Genomic DNA, 21,099 nt, shown 5'->3' with positions numbered 1-21,099 from the left:
CCTGAAAAGGTAAATACAGAAGCACAAAGGTTTGGGTTTAGTTGCTTTTAAAGATGTGTAGTTTGGGCTACTCATAGAATTCTTTCTCCTCCTGGCTAATGAGGTGTCAACAAGAGAGTCAGCTTCTGGTTGCTTCTATCTTATATAAGACAGACAAGTAAGGGAGGTGTTGGCTTAAAATAGGCTTGAAACATTATTCATTTTGTCTATTTTAACACAGGCTAGAAAAACACTAATATTCAAGCCAGCAAGAAAATCTACAAAGAATTGCCATGGTGATTTCTGATATTATGTAGAATATCTGCTTTACTCCAGTTTATGTTCAAATATATTAATGCTTTGCCTTATTATTTTTATCCAAACTTTGTGGCATCTGGCCCAAATTCATTCCCACTGCACCCAAGGATTTCACTGCCAGTTATTTCAATGGAAACAATATCTAGTCTCTTCCTTGGCAAAGAAGAGAGTAAGTAGGCTGGAGAGCAGCCTGCACATGCTGCTGGTTTGATCTGCTAAAGAGACATTCCATGGGGAGGCATTTTTATTCTAAAGTGATACAGAACTGGTTACTCACACTTCACATGCACTTCGAGATATGAGCTGTCTCTCTCAATTTCTTTGTTGTTTAGTTCACAGTGTGAAAGCACCATTCTAATCCCTACTAAATCTTTAAAACCTTGGGAACTCGAAAGGTCTTAATATAGCTGAAGATTTTGAGTCCTGGATTCAAGTCCTAACAGGATACCTGACTTCTGTCGAGGTGAAATTAGTACCGACTGTCCTTTTTTTGCAACAATTGTCTGGGAAAAGTAGCTGCCATTATGATTTCATTGGAGAGTTTGGGAGGGAGGAGTTTTCTGGTCAGCCTTGTCAGAAACAGACAAGTACCTCGCGTCTGATGGCTCAAGCTGTACTTTAGATTAATGAAATCTTTAACCCAAAGATTTTTTTTTCCCCCTTTAAACTGATTTTTAAATCAGTTCTCAACACCCTGAAGCACTAAATAAAGACGTACGACTCGTAGGCATCGTCTGCACACCCGTGATTCCCAGCGAGTTGCCTGAGAATCTCTTGCCATCTGCTGGAAACGTGCGGATGTGCATCCCGAAAGGAATTTACATCAGTGCCGGGAAATAATGGAGAGTATTCGGAGAACTCAAAACTTTGAGTCAAAAACCAATTCACATCAGACTCCCAGGCTGCAGCAGCTGGACTGCCATCATTAGATTCTTGAATAAATCACATTTTCGCTGATACAGATAATCTGTGGCATGATTGGATGCTGAGGTTGAATGTAGAATTTCAGCAATGAAACATTTGGAAAAAAACCAAAACCCTTTTTACTTTTCTCTTTCTCAAACAGATTGCTTCAGATCACTGCTCTTAAAAGATCTGACATGAAAATATTCTAATGGTGGTTTTTAAAAGAACTATAATTTTAGAGATCTCATTTACACCTGGGATAAAACTAAACTAAACTAAACTAAACTAAACTAAACTAAACTAAACTAAAATAATGACCTGTAGGAGCCCATCAGCTCTTCAAATCTAAATGTAGGTGACAGAAATATTGCAACTTTTAAGCTGAGGATTGCTTGGTAGATGACAAAAGTGCCTGCCATCAGGAAAAATAAAGGGGGAAAAAAAGGAAAATACTGAGGATTTACAACTTGTGTTTCAAACCAGTTACAACCTTGTCAGCTAATGCACAGAGCAAAGCCAAGGTCCTCTCCAAATCTGCCACCTGCCCAGAAGTGGGAAGCATCTATTGAGAAATTCAACTGTTTAAACAGTCTTGTCATATAAGAAATGCAAACCAACCAAAACAAGAGTTCGAAAGCAACAGCGTGGACAGTAAGTGAACAACTACAAAATTTCTCTGCAAGATGTAAAAATATTATGGTTGAGATTTTTTTTTCATCAAGCACTGAAAATATACCTGAGCTTTTCTCCTTGGTAAGTTGTGCTAGAAGAAAAAACAGCAATAAACCACACAAAACTTCAGATCACAGTTCTGAAGAACCTTTTATCTCCCAATCCAACAGCTCAAGGAGCTGAAGCATTTAATTGACATGGAGATCAAAGACTACCTTGACCTGAAAGAATTATGTTTGTAGATCTACCTTACATAATGTTCTCCATTTTAAGCAGAGAAATTTGGAACATATGAAGATTTAAGGACCCACTTTGAAACCAAATTGAGAGTTCCCAATAAGATAAAATTAGCAGTGGTCACACAAATAATTCTATTAAAGACTGATAAATGAAGCCACGGGATGCATTTCCTTGGTGTCAGAGAAAACATCTCAACTGATAAGAATACATTTTCCCATTTTACTGCTAATTAAACTAGTGCAAATTATTATTTATTTGTATTTTGGAAGATTGTAGAAACACCAAAAGAAGCCTCAGGGCTACACTGCTGCCAACTGTCCAACTCACAAACCCCAAAAGCCCCACAAAGGCGCTGAGAAAGTTCTAAATGTGCCTGAAAAAACTTGAGGTAGGTGTACACATGGAATAGCAGAAAACTAAAGACCAATTATTTTTTTTCCATTTCAAAATACAAATCACGACCACTCAACTCTAGGTAGCTCAAAAAAAAAAAAAAATCCTAATAGTTTTGTCTCCCTGTTTTGTTTTATTTTTCAAATGTGCTGGGTCATGTTTCCCAATGGTGGGTATCAAGAAAAGCCCCAAAGCAATTCTTTTGCTTGGATAGCTGATTTGCTTAGAAAAGTTTTAAAGTAAACAAGGAAACCAGCTGTTTGGGCAGGATGAGCAGCATTTCCACTAGAGGACTCTCCGAGTTCACCATCCCAGCTTTCTGTGAGGAAAACACAGGAGATCCTGATTCATTCACAGTTTGGAAGCAAAATATCAAAGCATCGTTAGGGAAAAACATCCAAACCCAACTTTACAAAGCATTAAACATGTCCCAGACTGCCTCTTGTGGAACTCTGTTTGCTCCACCACTAATATATTGTTTTTTTCTCTTGTCTGGCCAGTCTAATATTATTCCCTCTTTATTATCTCAGCTGTGATTTTCCTGCTTTAGCCACTTTGAGTGGCCCCTCCCTGGGCTGGATGCTGGATTGACACTCACCGGACATCACTGCTGGGGCTTCCTGCTGAGATTTCCTGGGAAGCAGCTCTGGCAGCTCCGGGGGAGGCAGGCAGGGCCTGTCCCATCACACCTGTCCCTTCAGCACCTGGCCTTTATCCCCTCAGCACCTCTCCCCTCAGAACATGTCCCCTCCAACTCTGTCCCCTCACATCAGTCCCATCCATGTCCCCTCAGGACATCTCCTCAGTCCCCAGTCCCCTCACACCACTCCCCTTACATCAGTATCCTGTCACACCTGTCCCCTCACACCTCACACCCGTCCCCCGTCCCCTCATACCTCACACCTGTCCCTTGTCCCCTCAGCATTGTCCTCTCTCCCTCACACCAGTCCCCTCACATCTGGTCTCCCGTACATGTCCCCTAGCCCCTCAACACTGTCCCCTCACACATCCCGTTCCCTCATACCAGTCCCCTGACACCTGTCTCCTCAGCATTGTCCCCTCACACCTGTCCGCTTAGCACAGTCCCCTCAGCACTGTCCCCTCAGCGCTGTCCCCTCACACCTGTCCCCTAAGCGCTGTCCCCTCAGCACTGTCCCCTCAGTACAGTCCCCTCAGCGCAGTCCCCTCACACCTGTCCCCTCAGAACTGTCCCCTCAGCACTGTCCCCTCAGCGCTGTCCCCTCAGCGCTGTCCCCTCAGTACAGTCCCCTCAGCGCAGTCCCCTCACACCTGTCCCCTCAGAACTGTCCCCTCAGCACTGTCCCCTCAGCACTGTCCCCTCACACCTGTCCCCTCAGAACTGTCCCCTCACACCTGTCCCCCCCACCCCACTCCCTCAGCCGCCGCTCCCTGCAGCGCCGCGCTCCCATTGGCTGCAGGTGTTCCCCGCCGCCCCCCCGCCCGCTCTGGTTGGCCGGGACGCTCCGGCTCCCCAGGTAACGGTTCCCGCTCTGCCATTGGCGGCGGGGAGGCGGGACCCGGGCCGGGATTGGCTCTCCATTGGCTGCGGCTCCCGCCCTCAGACCGCCATGTTGCCGCGGGCGCGGGGCGCTGAGCCTGGACGGCGGCTGAGGGGCGCGGGGGCCACCTGGGGCGGGACTTGAGGGGGCACCTGAGGGGACAGCGCTGCTCCTCCGCCGGCCGCCGCCGCCGCCGCCGCTCCCCGCCGAGGCACCGCCAGCAGGGAGGCAAAGTCCGCTTCGAAACTTCCTTGCGGGACTTTGAGCAACTTGAGGCCGCGGAGGTGTAGCCGGGCAGGGCTCGGGGAGCGGCCCCTGCGCGCCGCGGGGCCCCTCTGTGTGGGGTGGGACCGCTGCGGTCGGAGCAGGTAGGAGCTGGGACGGTCCCGGTGGAGACCGCTCCGTCCGGGGAACTGCGGCGCCAGCTCGTCCCGAGCGACGGTGCCGCGTCCCGGCCGCTCCTCGCAGGCCGGGGCTGAGGGAGGACCCGGGTGGGCGGGAGGGGCCGCGTGTTCCCCTGAGCCCCTGAGCCCCCGGGAGGGTCGGCTGGAGGGTTCGGGAGTCTCCGCTGCCCCGGTACCTGTGGCCCGGCTTGTCCGGACAGCGGGGTTAGGGGCGTGTCTGGATACACACATTCGTGTGTGAGGTGGTAGTTTGGAATAAACAGGATGTTTGTCAGGCTCCAATCATAAAGGTATGCTAAATTGCCCCTCGGAGTTCCTCTGCTGCTTCTCTTGGGTAAATTTGTAGCTGATAGTAATTGACTACAATGTTTTATTTACAGAAAAAACCTATTTTTAGTTACTTGATTCTTTGGGAGAAAAGAGTAAAATGCTGAGTTAATGAATAAGTAAAAACTTCTGTGGAGTATTTCAGCCAGGAGGGAGCTGTTGGATGATTTTTAAGAAAGCATCCTCAAATACTTGGGATATTTCTGTAAAGCTAAATCGTACAGGGTATTTTTAACCAATCTTATTTAATTTCTATGCAGGTCAATGGTCTTACACATTTTCCTTTTGATTTTTTTTGCTGTTCTATGTAAAGCTATTTGTGTTTCTAAAATTTGACACGACTCATTTGTTTAGCAGTGTGTGTCTATTCATCAATGTTCTGGTTTTTTATCTGTGCAGCTGGATTGAGAATCATCTGGAGCAGAAACACATTTCACATGTGAAGCTCTTCAGAATCTGTCTCGAATCAACTTATTTCTGCACACTTAGAATTTGATATAGCTGCTAAATACAGACCATGCCTAGCAGAATGGGCTCAAAAATTGATCTGAACAAAGACTTCATCAGAGTAAAAACACACTACAGTGGGTAAGTCAGTGTGTCCTTTCCTCTGTGTTGTGACCTGTCTATTTTTGAAGTGTATTGAGCAGGAGTTCGTGGTCTGACCTAGTGATAAAGTAACCAGGGCTTTGGTGGATTTGTAATTAATGTCAGATCAGGCAGGTAAACTTCTGAGCTATTAAAATACCAGTCAGACTCCTGCAGCATGCTGATCAAGAAGAAAAGTTAATTTATTCTTCTCTTAGAAGGGGAGAAAATGTGCATAACTGACAAACCCACAGTTATTGTGGGTTGATGGATTATTGATTTCCATGGTCACAGCCAGGTTGGATCCATCTCCTGCCCCCAGATGCAGTTATTACATTTTATCCTGTCTATAATCAGAGTGTCACGGTCCCTCATGACTTCACTCAGTTGACAGTAGAAACAGGAAGGTTTTATTGCAGCAACATGAAATTTGCATTTTCAGGTATGTTTAATCTAATTGGCTTGCTGCCACTCTGAGGACCTTGGGAAATAATGTTGCTTTAGTCTCTCCTGTCTTCCTTCAAGGCCTGAGTTTAAGGCATTTGAGGAGTTAAATGTTTGGCCCAAGTAGATCCTGAAGTTGATTGGAAGTATTTAGACTGAACTCGTTGGCATTTAATAGCTGACTTGAGTGATCATTTCTGATGTTTTACTGCTAAATAAGTAAATGTAGCTACCACTGTGCATGTTCTTACATTATGGTGTAGAAAAATGCTGGTTTGAATTAAATGTGATGTAGTTATGAAAGTCAATTCACAAATTTTATTGAAAACAAAATGCTTTTGTTTTAAACTTACCTACTTAGCAATGCCATGTAGTTTGAGGTGCTGAGTTTAGAGTTCTAGAGCAGTTGTGTTAATGTGGTAATGCAGTGGGAGAGCTGCCTCAGCTCTGTGAGGAAGGCACTACAAGCACCAGTAGAACTGGGTGTAAATAATTTGGGGAGGCTTCTGGCAGGTAGTGTTGGTATAAAGTGAAAGCAGTGTGTCTGTGGAACTTGTCTGTGCACAGCTGGGGGAGGTGAAAATAATTGTGTCAATGTTAGAAGTCAAGTAATTATTATTACCATGTTTTACAATAAAGTGCTGTAGTTTTTCCTGCAACACTACATTCAGTCTTTTGCATGAGCTGTGAAGTCTACAGAAGTCAGTTTACAAACAAGAATTCCAAGCTCTATGGATTTTGTTTTTGTTCTGCTGTTCAAATTGTGTGAGGTAAAACCGACTCTTTTTGGCATTACAGCCTCTATAAGTGATCATCTCAGTATCTCCACTGCAGTACTGCACTCAGCTTTTGAACAAATTTGCCAGACTGCAGGAAATCATTGATGCTGGGCAACTTCAGAACTAGGGCCTAACTGCTGAAATGAAAATAGTAGTACAGATGCCATGTTGAAATGCCTGTTAGAAATGTGAGCATGAGGAAGTTTAAAACATGTGAGTGTTGAGTGTATCTCTGGAGGCTGAGTATCTCAGGTATTCCTGTTTCTGGGTGTGACAGAGTTCCTCACATAGCACAGTAGAAATCACTGCCAGAGTAGATTACAAAATTAAAACTAACTGCAATAATGAACCAAGAATTACACAACTTGTCTCTGGTTTATACCTGGTTACTTGAAATCACTGGAACAGAGCAGTGATGCAGTCTGCTTTGCTGTGTGTTATCTTGGCTCTGAGAGATGACATGTTTGATCTGTCACTGGAATTATTTCTCTTGCTGTAACTGCTCATACAGAACTTACTGATCATTAGCTCTTCATATTACTGTGTAGTGTCCACTTTCAAATATTTGTTTTAAAAGGGTCCCATTGGATTGTTTAGTGATAAACAAGGAATGGTTTTCACTTCCCTGTGCCCTGATTGCCTGATGTGGCTGTAGAGATGTTAAGATTAAATACAGTAAAGCTCAAAGGAGCGTGGACATCATGGATATGAAGTTCATTAATTTACTTGTAGAATGACATCTGTTGTAATAATTTTAACAATTCCTTGTGGGACTTACTTAGAGCTGATTCAAGGCTGATTAGTAGTTGCCAGTTTTATTTGGAGTTTATAGTGAGTGTAGTAGTGTTGTCTTACAGTGTATTTTCAGTTTTTGAATTGTATTTGGATACTTGTGAAAGTGTGATTGTCCATGGTTACCACAGATTTACTGCTGCCTGATTCCACCAGTGGCTCGTGGTGGCAGTGCATTAAACAATGAGCTTTTAAATCATGAGCATTAAAGAAATGCATCCGTTGGTGCCCTTGTCTTGGGGCAAGGCATTGCACCAGCCCTCAAACATTGCTGTGAGAACCAGTTTGGTCTCTTACTTTCATAAATGCATAAAACATGACTTCTTTGATAGGGAAATGTTCTTAAACTCAACCTCACCTGACAGCTCTGTGTTGTGGATGATATGGATGTACAGCTTGGCAGGCAGCATATGTATTTCTTTTGCTGTTGCTGTTATGAAGAATTATTAAGTTGCTGCTCTTTAAGAGCACTACAAAGTATAGATTAAAGATACACTTGAAAAGGTAGCAGTGCTTTAATCTGAATTTGAAACAGTCCAGTTCTTTAAGATGATTGGTTTACAGCTTTGCTTATAGTAATTTTTCTCAGCCAAGGCAAAATGGCAAGTTATTAATGCATATAATTTAAAATGTAAGTTGTGGAGTTTAAGTTTCTTATTTCAGTGTAGTACTGTTCAAGTGCTGGCTGAAAGACATAAGTAGGCAGAATATGTTGTATAACATTTTTTCTAAAATGACTTGTCACATAGTATGGAAACAGGAAAATCATCTCAGTCATGTTGGACAACTTCTGATATATTTGCTGTATTACAGTAAGAGGGGAAAGAATCACACGTGCCAGTAACCATTAACTACAAAACAGTTTCCTAATTGTCCTCTGGAAGGTTTTGAAGGCAGTGGAATGATTTAAGTTCATCTCCTCTTTCTTTTTACGCTTATTAAGTGATTTCCCAGAGTCAGTTATTTGAAAAATATTTTAAAAGTAGTAGAAAGTCTTGTTTGTACCATCAGATTTTTTTTGCTGTAATCTTTTTTCCTTTTTCAGTATTTGACCTGTTTGACAGGACTTGTGGACTTCCATTATATCAAAAGTTATTGTCACAAATTCCTGAGATAATGTATTGTTTACAAAGAGAGTTCAGTGTTGGGTTCATGTTCTAAACACTATGAAGGTAGAGTGTAAGATGCAGAATTTGAGCAAGATTTTACCTGAATTTTCCTGTAATTACATCTTTTGAGAATTCACCTAATCAAAGCTTCATCTCAAACAATATAGTGGATGTGAGGTAAAGCCTCTGTTTTAAAGGATTTTACAAGAATTGAGATTTTATTTATCTCCTGATGGAAGAAGCACCTGGATTAAAAAAAATAAATTATTATGAAAGCTTCTGGTTTGTTTATTAACAACACTTGAAGCGCTGATAATTATAATAAGGGAGCTTGGCTCACCCGAGTAAACATGCATTAAAGAGGGGTAATTAACACATTTATTTCCTCCCCACTGAAGTATTTTTAAGTTAAGCACTGTGAGGTGTAATCCTGCTGGCACAGTGGGAGTGTTTTCTATGAGGAATGCTCATTCTGTATGTTCTGCAGCTTGGTGTCTGTAGGTGGAACTGTTGGAATATGCAGGTATTTTCTGCTAAAAGCTGGTGTTTTCATCTTCTGCAGGGACATCCTGATAACAAACTTGGATGCATCAATGAGCTATGCTGAGCTCTGTGATGAAGTGCATGAGATGTGTAACTTGCAGCAGGAACAGCCAATTACCCTCAAGTGGATTGATGATGAAGGTATTGCACTGAAATACTTCTCAGGGTTTGTTGTTCACTGTGGTACAGAGAAGGGGCATTGAGGAGCTTGTATAAACAAATATACTGTGGAGTTTTTTTGTTTCTAAATGCCTAACTGCAGAGCCCTGTCCCAGAGCAGGAAGCTTGCAGAAATGAAACTTAAGACATCAGGGTTGATTGCAGTAGTGCCTGAATTCTCTTCTACGGAAGCACCTGGTCAAAGCCAGGGCCTGCAGAACTAGAACTGAATACAGAAAGGTGGAAAAATACCAGACTGGTTTGGCTAATAGTTTTAATGGTGTGTTTTGGTTTTTTTAAATAGCTCTCTTAGCTGATAGTGTTGTTTGAGTAAATGGAATTTCAAAGTACTGACCTTGCAAGGAGGTAGCTGGTAGTCAAAGACAACTCAGCCCTTTTTAAGACACCAAGGACAAGTATTAATACTCCTAAATTTTACTCTTTATATTTTGAATACCAAGAAGGACAGAGGCACCTGTACCAACCTCAGTTTAATGGTGGTGTAGTAAGAAGTAACCTGATCAGAAGGCCATGGAAGATGATTACATTGCCTGTGCTTAGCTGGTTGAACTGCATGCCTGCTAATAAAGGAAGATTATGGCAGGGAAAAAGAACCCCCTGAGTTTTGAGTTGGAGTATTCTAAGACAGGAGTTCTGTTAAGTGTTTCTTGGTTGGGCTCTCTGTTGCATTGGCTTTTTGAAGTTTACTTAAATTAAAAAGAATTTATTTAGTCTCTGTTCTAGTGAGTATTTTCCTCTAGTCTTGGTTGAATACCTGTACAACCTTTCTCTGGTTCCTGGGTCTCCGTGGTTGAGTTTCAGCCAATCTGCTGTGTTGGCTGTTACTGATCCTCCTGGGTTTTGTGAGTTATCCTCTTTCTGCATGCAAGTGTTTCCACTTATTGCCACATGGAATTTAAGTTCATTTGACTGATTGCACAAACAGATGTTCTCTTTGAACTAACTAAAAGCAAACAATTGCCGATGGCTTAATGAATAAACAAAACCTACCAAGAGATGGAGAAAATAGATTTTCTGTTGGGCTTTTCTAGTGTTTCTTTGTTTTTGACAAGATCCAAAAGGTTTGAACTATGAATAGCTCACTCATGATAAAATCCTGTAAACATGCAAGGAATATGGATTGTTGATTTGCAGTACAAATAATTCTTTTGTCTTTCATGTTGCATTATTGCTGCATTTATAGATCATCAACAGCAGTAGCCTACAAAGAGAGGTAGCTGGGCCCAGCATTCATAATTTTACAAAATAAGAACATTTTTTAAAAATAAGAAATTAAAGTTCAAATGTTGCTTGACACTGGTGTCATCACTTGGCCTGGATATCCTAAGGTCACCTGTCACCCAAGGTGTGATGCAGGAAGGTGGCTGCTCCACAAAGGGACAGGGGTTCAGGTGACACCTTTGCTTCTTTGCTGGCTCTCAGTGCATTGTGACGTACTGTACTTTACGTGTGTCTGCTTAAGTGGATTTATGGATTAATTATCCAGTTTTAACAAAAATAACCCTCCCAAGGTAATGCTGATAATGTGACCACAAGCAGACATCAAAAAAATGGGGGGGAGATCTTTAGGCATATCTGTTCACTTTCATTCTCTTGTTATCCTATAGGATAGTTCTGTCTACCCAGTTTTGATGAAATTGGAAGGAATAATTGTGTTGTTCCATTTTGGCTTTGATCAAAATGCCAGCTTAATATCAAGTGATTGAAAGAAAGGCAATACCTGCAGCTGGTACATTTTTTACTAATTGAAATTCCTCAGTGGTAAATGTGCCTGTGTGTTGCTTTCTTTGTCAGGTGACCCCTGTACCATCTCATCTCAGATGGAGCTGGAGGAAGCATTCCGTTTGTATTGTCAGAACAGAGACCAAGGGCTGATCATTCATGGCAAGTATTGCACAGTTCAGGAACCCCTGTGTGTCTGATAATCCCAGCAGCTGCTTAAGTGCCAGGCTGGAGTGACTCCCTTGCCTGTCAAGTATCCTTTGTGCAGCTGCTGCCCTGGAGTTTGATGCTGAGGAAGGAAGTGGAGCTCAGAGCTGGAGTTGTGCAGAAGGCTTTGAGTTCAGCACTGCACAGATTTGTTCATGCTTTACTCCAGTATGAGCTCCTGCCAGTCTAGAACCAAATTTTGATTGCATCATTTCTCATGTAGAATTATTTAAAGGCTTCCAAAAACTGTCTGTGTGTAAATATATTCAAGAATCAAGGAGAAGGTACTACTGAGAGTCTTTTACCTTAAAAATCTCATGTTTTTGTTTTAGTTTTCCCAAGTACTCCAGAGAAACCCGGCATGCCTTGTCCAGGAGAAGATCGTGAGTACTAAAATGTTCTCCAGTTCTAGCTAAACTTTTATTTTGGTCACACGGAAAAGAAATATATTAAAGGATTTTCATAATCTAGTGCTGCATATGTGTGTTTCTGTTTTGTTTTCTTTAAAGAATGCAAAATGTTTTACATTTTGTCAACAGACAAATTGCATAAATCAGTGTTGCAGCAGTGTTTTAATGTTTCTGAGGAATAATGCTGGTTTTTGTTGTTGATACATTCAGAGGAAGAGACAACAGGATTTTAGATGCCTATTTGAATGTAGGCCTTTGCTTTTTTTGTGGTTCTTTTGCTTTTTTAAGTTTCAGAGAAAAGAAATTATGTACTGAAGAGGGAGATAAAGCCATTCTAATAAAAAGGTTATTAATCTCTATAAAAATAATCCTGTGAGAGGTAGATAAACCTCCAGAGGAAGGACACATAATTGGTATGGTTTACCTGTATTTGTAATAACCTGGACTGCACAGGGATAAAAGGATTAAATAGCTGTATAGTCAGCTCTCATTACAGAGGGGTGACATCAGGACTTTGGTTCATATCTTGGTAAATGTTAAGGAAAGGAATGGGAATAATTGGGTGCCAAAAGGTACCAGATGATGCTTGGCTGCTCACAGGAGTATAAAAAAAAGCTAACTGAGGAATTTGAAGGACCTTTGCTCTTCTCTTTGAGAAATATGAGAGGAGATAAAACTAATTGCTGATAAGAGCAAGTAGTACATACTAGGAGAAAAGTACTTGGTTGATGAGGATTTACACTGACAGACTGGCTAAAGATGAGTAGTGCAGTGGTAATAGTTGTGAATGCTATTTTTAATCAGAGAAAGAATGCTATTATGCTAATAAGTTACCTATTGAGAACTTCTATGAGGATGGAGAGAGGTGAAATAAATAGCAAAAAGTTAGAGTTCAAATATGATTTTCTACATCTAACTTCATCTAACTACAGTAGATGAAAGGTTGACTGTAAAAACCAGGTAAGTTTTCATGTTGATTAGGTTATTAAAATTGTCTTTTAAAAAAGAAAAAAGAAAGTAAATGTACAACAATAATTCTTCTAATTTTCTGAACAATGACAGCAGATAAAGGCTCTTCTACTGTGATGAGAAGAGTTAAAGAAATTATCCTTGAGACACCTAATTTAATGAACTCATTAAAGGTGTAGATGTTCTAATAGGAAAGTTTTTTGTGTTAATTTGTTTGAAGTTTGAGTTCTCTCAAGCCACGAGATGAGCTGCAGAAAGCACAGCTGAGAGTGGCTCAGCTGACCTGGTTATTGTGTCTGTAGGGTATTTCTCCCTCTATGGTTTTACAGGTCATGTTGAATCACACTCAGATTGTTTAAAATCCTGTTTAGTTGGATGTGCTTGAGAAGGGATCTCTGGTCAGGTTTCTCATGGTTTCATGAATTAATTTGAGGCACATTACCTCTTTGCATCTGTGGGGCCTGCATGGAAATTGGGCCTAGTGGCCTAGGTATAACTATTTTTTGCAACAGAGCTATTAAATTGTATTTAAATTGTAATTTATCATAGACTAATACATTCAGTATTGTTGCTTGTTAGCCAAAGGCCCACAACAAATATCTGCATTGCACTTGGACTGTAAGGGAATGTTAGTGGAATTGGTAATACAGTTGATTTAAGGAACTGTTTATTTTATCAGGACTGAAATATTTGCTTTGCTTCAGAAAATATTAATCCTGTTTAAATTTCTTATTTTGTGTCTTTATTGCTGCAGTTATGTTCATAGGAAATCCCTTTAAAAGTGAGAATTTTATGTAATACATGGATATGTTTTCTGGAGCATCACGTTTGCACTATAAAGGAGCTGATGTGTTTGCCTCAGGTTTTTTCCAGAGACAAATAAATAGTGAAGTAGTTGGTCTATCCAAAATGAGCTTCTACTTAAATTAGCAGTTCTAAGTGTGGATTGCTCATTTGTTACAGAACTACAGACAGTTTGAAATGGAGTTTTTAAATAAAACTATTCAATTGTGAAATAATTGCATTTCCAATCTGTTGCTCAGATGTCTCCATGTTAGGTCATGGAGGGCTCTTTCCAATAGTTTGTGGTCTTCTGAAGTGCAAATCTCTATTTCTGTAGGATTGTAGGGTTTTTCTTTCCAGCTCCTTCAGAACAATAATACTTTGGAAGAAGAGTGCAGGAATACAGACTGGAGGGTTTGCATTTATGTTGAAATTTAATTATAGAGTTGCTGCCTATCCTCACCTTTGTTAAATTGATATGGTTTTGAGATTGTACCAGCCAGCAAAGCTTGAAATAAAAGCCTGTAATGTATTAATGAAATAAACCACATGCCTAATATTTCAATTCCATTTGCATGACTTAAGGAAAGTTATTTCTGTGCTTGAAGAACCTTTGTTCTTATATTGATGTGCTGCTGTCTGTGAGACAGAATTTGCACAGTCTCCAGCATCTGCATTTGTATTGTCTGTGTTGAATTTCTGTGCTTGTTGTTGGAGCCAGCCCCAGCTCCCAGAGTAAGAGCACAGCTGTGGTTACAAGCAGCCCCTCTCCCTGAGCTGGCTGTGCTGGCAGTGCTGCTGGGAGGTGACAGCGTTGCTGAAACGTCTCCCATCCCTTCCCAGCCACTGAATGTGACCTCTCCTGGGCGTTCCCAGCATCTGCTGGACTGGAGCCTTGGGTGCTCGATCAGTGTTTCCTGATAAAGATGGCAGACTTTTAGACCAGTCCTGCATTTCACTTTTACTTTTGCAGTGGCTGAGCAGTTTTAGAATGGAATAAACAAGGTTGTTTCAGAGGCGTTCGGTGTGTTCTCTGCTGTGCCTCGAGGTGCCAGCGCTCCTGACAGCGCGTGTGGATCCCAGCAGCTGATTGGCAGCTTTATAACTTAGTTATTGGAGTCTCAGCTTATTTACCCTGACAGATCTTGATCTGATTTATCACTCTTGGTGCTGCAGTGCATTGTGTAACACGGCACGTCCAGCTGAACAATTCCCATCGATTTGTCGGACTTCCCTAACGGAATTGCCGGCTTTATCAGAGAAATACTTGTTTTGGTGACATCAGCTCCTTGACATCCATGCCATGTTTTAGTTGTGCCTCAGCTGCTAGCTACAGCCTCTCAAGGGAGCCAGTACCACCCGTGCCTGGATACATGAGGCAGAGATGTGAAAGGGAGAGACGGGGGTAACCAGTCTTCCATTAAATATTTGCTCTTAATGTTCGAGCTGATCCTGCCTATTGTCCTTGATGTCTAATGGTATTCACACAGCGGCATCCGTGGAATAAAGGGAAAATGTTTCATTTCGTACTTACTACATTGTAAAGAATTCCGTGCTGAAGAGGCTAAAGAATAAAACCCAGTGAGTAATGCATGCTTTTTCTGTAGATTTTGTGTCATCATTGTGGTCGCTGTTGTGAGCGGCGGGCACTGACGCGGGCTGTGTGTACGTGTGCTGCAGGAGAGGAGAGAACTCAGCATTTTGGTTATGGTACAGTCGCTGTGCCTGCCACCCTCCTTTGCAGCCATGGATTGTTACAAATGCAGAGATTCCTGCTGCCTCTGTGCGTAGGGATGTGGCTGAGAGACCTCCTGGAAATACTGATAAAATTGCATTGAAAGGACTCCTGGGGAATGTATTTTAGGAGGAGAGGAACGGAAGAGTGAGTGATGCTGCTGCTGCTAATATTGGAGATTAATGAAGGAAATGTATCCCAAAAACCCTGACGGTATGTGCTCAGGGCCTGTTTATTGTAGGATTGCTGATGTAGAGGCTGACCATTTAGGAGCATCATTTTCTGAGGCCTTTTTGTTGAATTTTGCTTAGTGGATTGTCTTGATGGCTGTTTTTAATTGTGAAATACTTGTTTTGAATTAAGGGTTACTTAGTTTCTAATATTGTCAGAACAAACTGTGCTAGTTCACTTCTGCTTTACAAATAGATCTGTGTATTTAATATTAAAATTCATCTTGGGTTTGGATAGCTAGTGCCAGCAAATTTTAGGGTTGTTTTGCTGTTGGCTTCGTTAAATAGGAGAATGCAGACTAGGAAACCTTTAAATTAATTAACAGAAGGGAATGAATGTGTTTGAAATGTTTTAGCACTTATTACGTTAGTGTGATAGTTTTTATTTTCTAATATTTCTGGCTGATTTTGCTGCCTTATTTTTTTGGTAATGATTACACTGTGTTGTGCATGTCTCCTGTGCTCTTTGTTTATCTGCTCAGTATTTTAGCATTAGGTGTTTGGACTTCATTTTCCCCCCAAGCCATCTTCCTTGAAAATTTCATCATAGGCTTGAGTAAAGGTATCGTAGTAACCTAATTGTTGTTGTGGGCTTTTTATTTTAGGTATAGATATTTGATTTTGCCTTATGTCCTGCCTGATACTGTGAAATAGCTTTAAAAGGCTTCTTGCTGGAGTAGTGTGGCCTGTAAATATTTTTCTAGCTCATAAGGCAGGTTTTTCCCTTCATTTGTTACTGTATTGGCAGCAGTGATTAGGTTATTCAGAGCACGTGAACCAATTTAATCCCCCAATGAAGAAAAGAACTATTGCCACCATAGAGACTGTTCTGAAGACGTAGATTGGATTGCACTGGATAATTAGGCAATTTTGAAACTGCTAGTAACCCTCTCCTGGATTTTAGTAATTGAACTGGGGGGGAGGGAGGGACTGTACTATTTTAATGTAAGATATTTTTGCTTAGGATTCAAAAATAGCTGTGTCATAGTTTCTCAAGAATACCTGAAATTTCTTCCTCTGTCTTAACTGCACCACATTTGTGTCATATGTAACATATTTGAAAAAGAGACAGATTGTGAGGCAGCATAAGTTACTGAGAACAGAATTGTAGTTAAAGGTCTGGTTTGCTTATAATAATCTCATGATTTTTAATTCTTAATTATCTCAACACTTTTCTTAGCTATGAAATGTCCAATGAAGAATAAAGGGCTAGACCTTGCTTTTTATAATTCAGGCATAAAATAATAAAGCACATATCTGATTGTGGGTTTGAGATCTGCTCTTAATTAAAGGTGCTGGGTGTCTTAACAGATGTTTGTGTTACAATTTATAAACTATAGACTAAAACCACAATGGACTAAGGACTGCATGGGCTGATTTTTAAGGTGTCATAGCAAATAGTCTGTGTTGTTTTTTCTTTATTCCACTTCCCCTCTCCTAGCTGTTACTCAGGATGTAGTATATTAAATGCAGAAAGGATGTCACCTGGTTTCAGAAAGCTTCTCTTTGATGTAATGCCTAGTTCCTCTCCCTGTGTTATGTCTCATATCTTATAAATTGGTAAATCCACTCTTGATATTCAGGCACTTGGGTAACTAAATGGGCAAGGAGGTGGTGAAGCTTTTTGATTTTGCTGGAATTAGTGAATATTTGTGGGCCTGCTAAACCCCAGTTAGGCCTGTGTGTTTCAGTAGCTTGAAGAGCTGTTTAATGTGTAACCTCCTCACTGATACAACCAAGGTTAATGATATATTATTATACTTGGGTTCTGTGTAACACTTTTGGAAATGAGTTGCTCTGTGCAAGTTCTGGTTTTTTATGTTGAACTGAGCCACAGAATTCACAGCAGAGGCCTGCAGGGCAGGTATATGGGCTCTTCAGCATTGATCTCCTGGATTTTGGAGTTGCTGTGAGAAACCAGATTGTGTGTGAGATTCTGCTGCTCATTTGGAGTGGAGAGCACCAGGAGCAAACCTTGGGAGGCTCTGATAGCAGTTGTAGCCTCTGAGGGCTTGCAGTAGTACAAGTCTGGGTGGTAAATAAAGCAAAAAGCAGCAAACTTGAGGCTTGCTGACAGGGTGGCTCCCAGGAGAGGCTCAGGAGAGCCCTGAGCACTGTCAGGGAGAGAAGGGGGACAGACTGTGCAGTTCATCCTGAAACCACATGGGGAAGGAGCTGCCATGGGAGTGGAAAAAGGCAAAACTGATCTTCTCACTATTGACCAGAAAGTGCCTCATTTGTAACTCGAGTTCCATTGCTGTTTCTCCTGCATCTGTTAGGGCTTGTCCTTGAGTTGTTAGCTGGGGATGTGTTTAAAAGGAAACCAGAAGCTATTTCAAGGCAGTACTCCAGGATTTTAGTATGGCCTTTATTTTTACAATAAATTACTACTGCTGCTAATGCTAGTCTATGCTTCTTCCAATGATTTATATTCTTTTCTAGTGCTCTTCAGTCAAGCAGTGCTGGTGCCCTGTGACTGGCACAAGACTCCCTTTCCTACTTTGTCAACTCTGATCCAAAGTTAATGAACTTTAATTTCAATTTCATTCCGAGCACATGTTTTGGAAACTTTTGGTAGTTCTGTGATGAGCAGCTTCATGTGCAGTAGCACATGGCAGTACAAGTAGAATTGTCCAGGTAACTCTGGAACGAGGGGGAAATGGGTGGATGGGACAGGTCACAGCCAGTGGAATGTTTCAGTGCAAGAAGACAAGACTAGGGCTTCAACTTAAATAAAGACAATTGATCAAATACGCTGAAATTAATTTTAAAATCATGTTTGGCATAGGATAAGATAAATCAATTAACCGTTTTCTAAAGGACAAGAAGCCAGGGAAATGGGACTCTTCAAGCAAAATCTTCTATAATGTTTTCTCAGGGATTTGTCATTAGCTATCTTTTTGTTTTTCCTTTGACCTTTTCATTATATTGAAAATATATTTTTCAATATATTTTCAATTTGCTTTTTAAGATAATAAAGACTAGGTGAAGGCTAGATCTGACCAAGTTTTAACTGATGACACTTGAACAATGTGGGTTCAGTTCCTTCTGATTGCTGTCTCAATCAGTCACAAGAATGGACTTCTGCTCCCTTTCAGTTACCCACAGGTATGAACTACATGTGCTCAAAGGATGAGCATTTTCTTGGAAATGTGAGCTCTCAGGTCTAGGGTAAGACTCCCAGCAGGTCTTAAACCATGCAGGCTGCTGATGAGATACAGCAGAACCAAATTCCTGCACCAAACTTCATTAGGTTGCTCCTCCCTTTTTTGGTAACTTTTTTCAGTGATTCCAGGGTGTATAAAAGACAGAATTTCTGTTATCAGACTTTTATTTATAATAGAAAGTATTGTTTCATGGATCTACTAAGATAGAGAAGTTTAAGAACAAAACAGTGGCCTGAAAGTGGATACAGATGCTGCAGATTGCTTATGTGTTCAGAACTTCATTTTGCTGTACTTCTGTCCTAAGTTAGCTAAATAAAAGAATTAAATATTTTAAATAAGTACTGGCTCAGTTCTCTTTCAGCTTGATCAAACATTTTAATGCAGCTCCTAAATGATGCTAATAGAACATTAAATTCACTTTTCACTGTAGTAAATCTTTTAATGAAAGTGATTTTTATTTTGGGAGAATTAATGATGCAATCTTCAAAAGAAGCCTTTGGACTTACTATTAACCATGCAATGCAGGTTTGGTTTTAGGGTTCATGTGACCACTGAACCATCATGAAAGGCTGTGAATTGAAAATTACTTAGAGGGCCCAGTCAGAGAAGTGAAAAGATGAACCTTTTTTCTTTCCTAAACAAAAATGTTGATCACCTTCAGAAGCACGGACTCAGCACCAGTTGTCTTCTGGCCCTTCTCACAACATTCTTTCAAATTAGAGCAGCAAATAGAGCAGCACTTCATCCTGTGTCTGGGACAGCCTGCAAACAGCAGAAGTGTCAGCACAAGAGGCTGAGGAGGGAAGGACATCAGCAGGTTGTGGTCACTGATGTGCCCAGAGATGCTCAGAACCAGGACATGGTCACTGCTGGGGCAGCAGCCACTCTCTGGACTTAGTGACCATTTCTTGAGTAACACTTGGTTTGTTTTGTTATTTTCAAGTACATCTGATAAATTGCACATAAAATCACACTTGTGAGTCAGAGGCTCTCTCCAAATGAGCTGTTAGCACTGCTGTGCTCGTGGCATTGTCTCTGGAGGTGTGACTTTGTCACCTTGCAGTGCCACAGAGCCATTTTAGCAGCAGGATTTGAAGGTGAACATCCAAGAGCATGAGGGGACACTGGGGGTGTGTGCAGTGCAGGTGGGACTCAGCTGCCCCTTCCAAGGCACTGGGAAGGGTGCTCACCCAGCTGTGCTGCAGTAAATGCTGCTGCTCTGAGGGACATTTGTTTCCTTGTTGGTTCTCCACTGATCCTATACTTCCTTGGTCATTGTTGCTGTCCTAACTGTGCTTTTTCTTCACAGACTTTGTAGTTAATTTTAGTGTCTGTTGGAAAAGAAAAGGATGGGGAGATGGTTTCCCAAGTGCTAATCAGCCTTAAATTAAATTTTAAAAAGCTCTCTTCTGACTATTTAATATTTTGCAATAACTGCAAGGGGTCAAAGCATTTAATACCTCCATATTGTTAAGGATACTCTTTTCATTTTCCAACTTCAATTGTATGCAGCAGCTTATTCATCATAAATAGAAGGGACACTTAACATCCAAAGTATGTCTTAAAATTGCTTTCTGAAGCATGTAAATTGTTTCAATGTACCTGTTTGTAGGAAATTAAATAATAGATGTCAAGCAATGTGCTATCAAAGTGTACTTTGGAATTTAGTGTCCAAAAAAATGTGTTCTACCTTTATATGTAATTTCTTTATCAAGTCCAGTCTATCTGAAATGCCAGGATCAATTTCCCCCTTGTAATTCATGAGTTGGTTTTGAAAGAATGCTCACTTGTGTGCTCAGCACAACATTAAAAGAACAAAACAAAAACTGGGCATTCTGGTAGTGTCCAGCTGGCAGGCTGGGTAATTGGCCTGTAAACAAGTTGTATTAATCTCTGAGAAGTGATTTGCAGCAATAGCAAATTACCTCTGTGCTCAGGATAGGAGCAGATTTCATTAGGGCTGGATCACATAAAAGCCAGCTTTGGAATTGCATTTGGAAATCCAAATGAAGAGGGAGTAATTTTTGTGGCCATCTTACTGCCCTTCATTGGTGGAAACCAACTGTGTTGTCATTTGGAAAGGAATTGTGCCTCCTATTTTCCCCTGCTTTTCCAAGTTAGATTTTCAGCACCAAGTTCTGATTCTTTCTGTGAAGTTCTGCAGACCTCGTTATGGTATTGGGGAGTATCTTCTGTGGATAAATTAATTTGGAATTAACACTGAACAGTAGGCATTGCTTGTCATTTTATATCCACAGGTAAATTTTGTGTGTTCATGTTTTTCCTTAGAGCTTTTTTCTACAATGTTCTTTAAAAGATGAGGAAAGAAGCCCAAACCCAGTCCTAGAAAATGTCACTGGAAAGCCAATATCAAATCTATTTGCAGGGTTTCCTGTGCACCACTGTTAGTGATGTAGTTGCACAGTTTGACAACAGAGGGAAGAATTGCACAGCAGCAACTGTCAGTTGTTCCCCACTGCTTTTTAGGTAGAGGCAGCTGGTTAATTTTATTTTGAGTACTTTTATTTCCCTTGTACTTTTACTTTGAAAAAGCCTGTGTTTTTTTCTTGCCATTTTCCAATCTTGGAAGTACATAAAGTTCTGCACCTTCATTCTGTTCAAAAAATATATTTGTGTTCCCCAATGAAAAATTGCTATCCCTGCTAAGAGCTTAAAGTATAC

The 21,099-nt window shown here is 40.9% G+C and overlaps 1 protein-coding gene across 1 annotated transcript in view; it reads left to right on the top strand.

Moving 5' to 3' along the window:
- Nucleotides 1-4,254: 4,254 nt before the first annotated feature.
- PRKCZ (protein kinase C zeta) overlaps nt 4,255-21,099 on the top strand; it is a 39,861-nt gene continuing 23,016 nt past the window's right edge. Inside the window, exons 1-5 of the mRNA XM_059866442.1 lie at nt 4,255-4,396; nt 5,159-5,347; nt 9,034-9,155; nt 10,989-11,078; nt 11,456-11,506. Of these exons, the coding sequence (XP_059722425.1) occupies nt 5,277-5,347; nt 9,034-9,155; nt 10,989-11,078; nt 11,456-11,506 (334 nt within the window). The 5' untranslated portion in view covers nt 4,255-4,396; nt 5,159-5,276. The remainder of the gene's footprint in view (nt 4,397-5,158; nt 5,348-9,033; nt 9,156-10,988; nt 11,079-11,455; nt 11,507-21,099) is intronic.

This window comes from Haemorhous mexicanus, chromosome 23 (genome assembly GCF_027477595.1).
Source record: "Haemorhous mexicanus isolate bHaeMex1 chromosome 23, bHaeMex1.pri, whole genome shotgun sequence".
Taxonomy (NCBI): Eukaryota; Metazoa; Chordata; class Aves; order Passeriformes; family Fringillidae; genus Haemorhous; species Haemorhous mexicanus.
The sequence above is the reverse complement of the archived record's forward strand: the minus strand, read 5'-3'. Positions and strand labels throughout refer to the sequence as shown.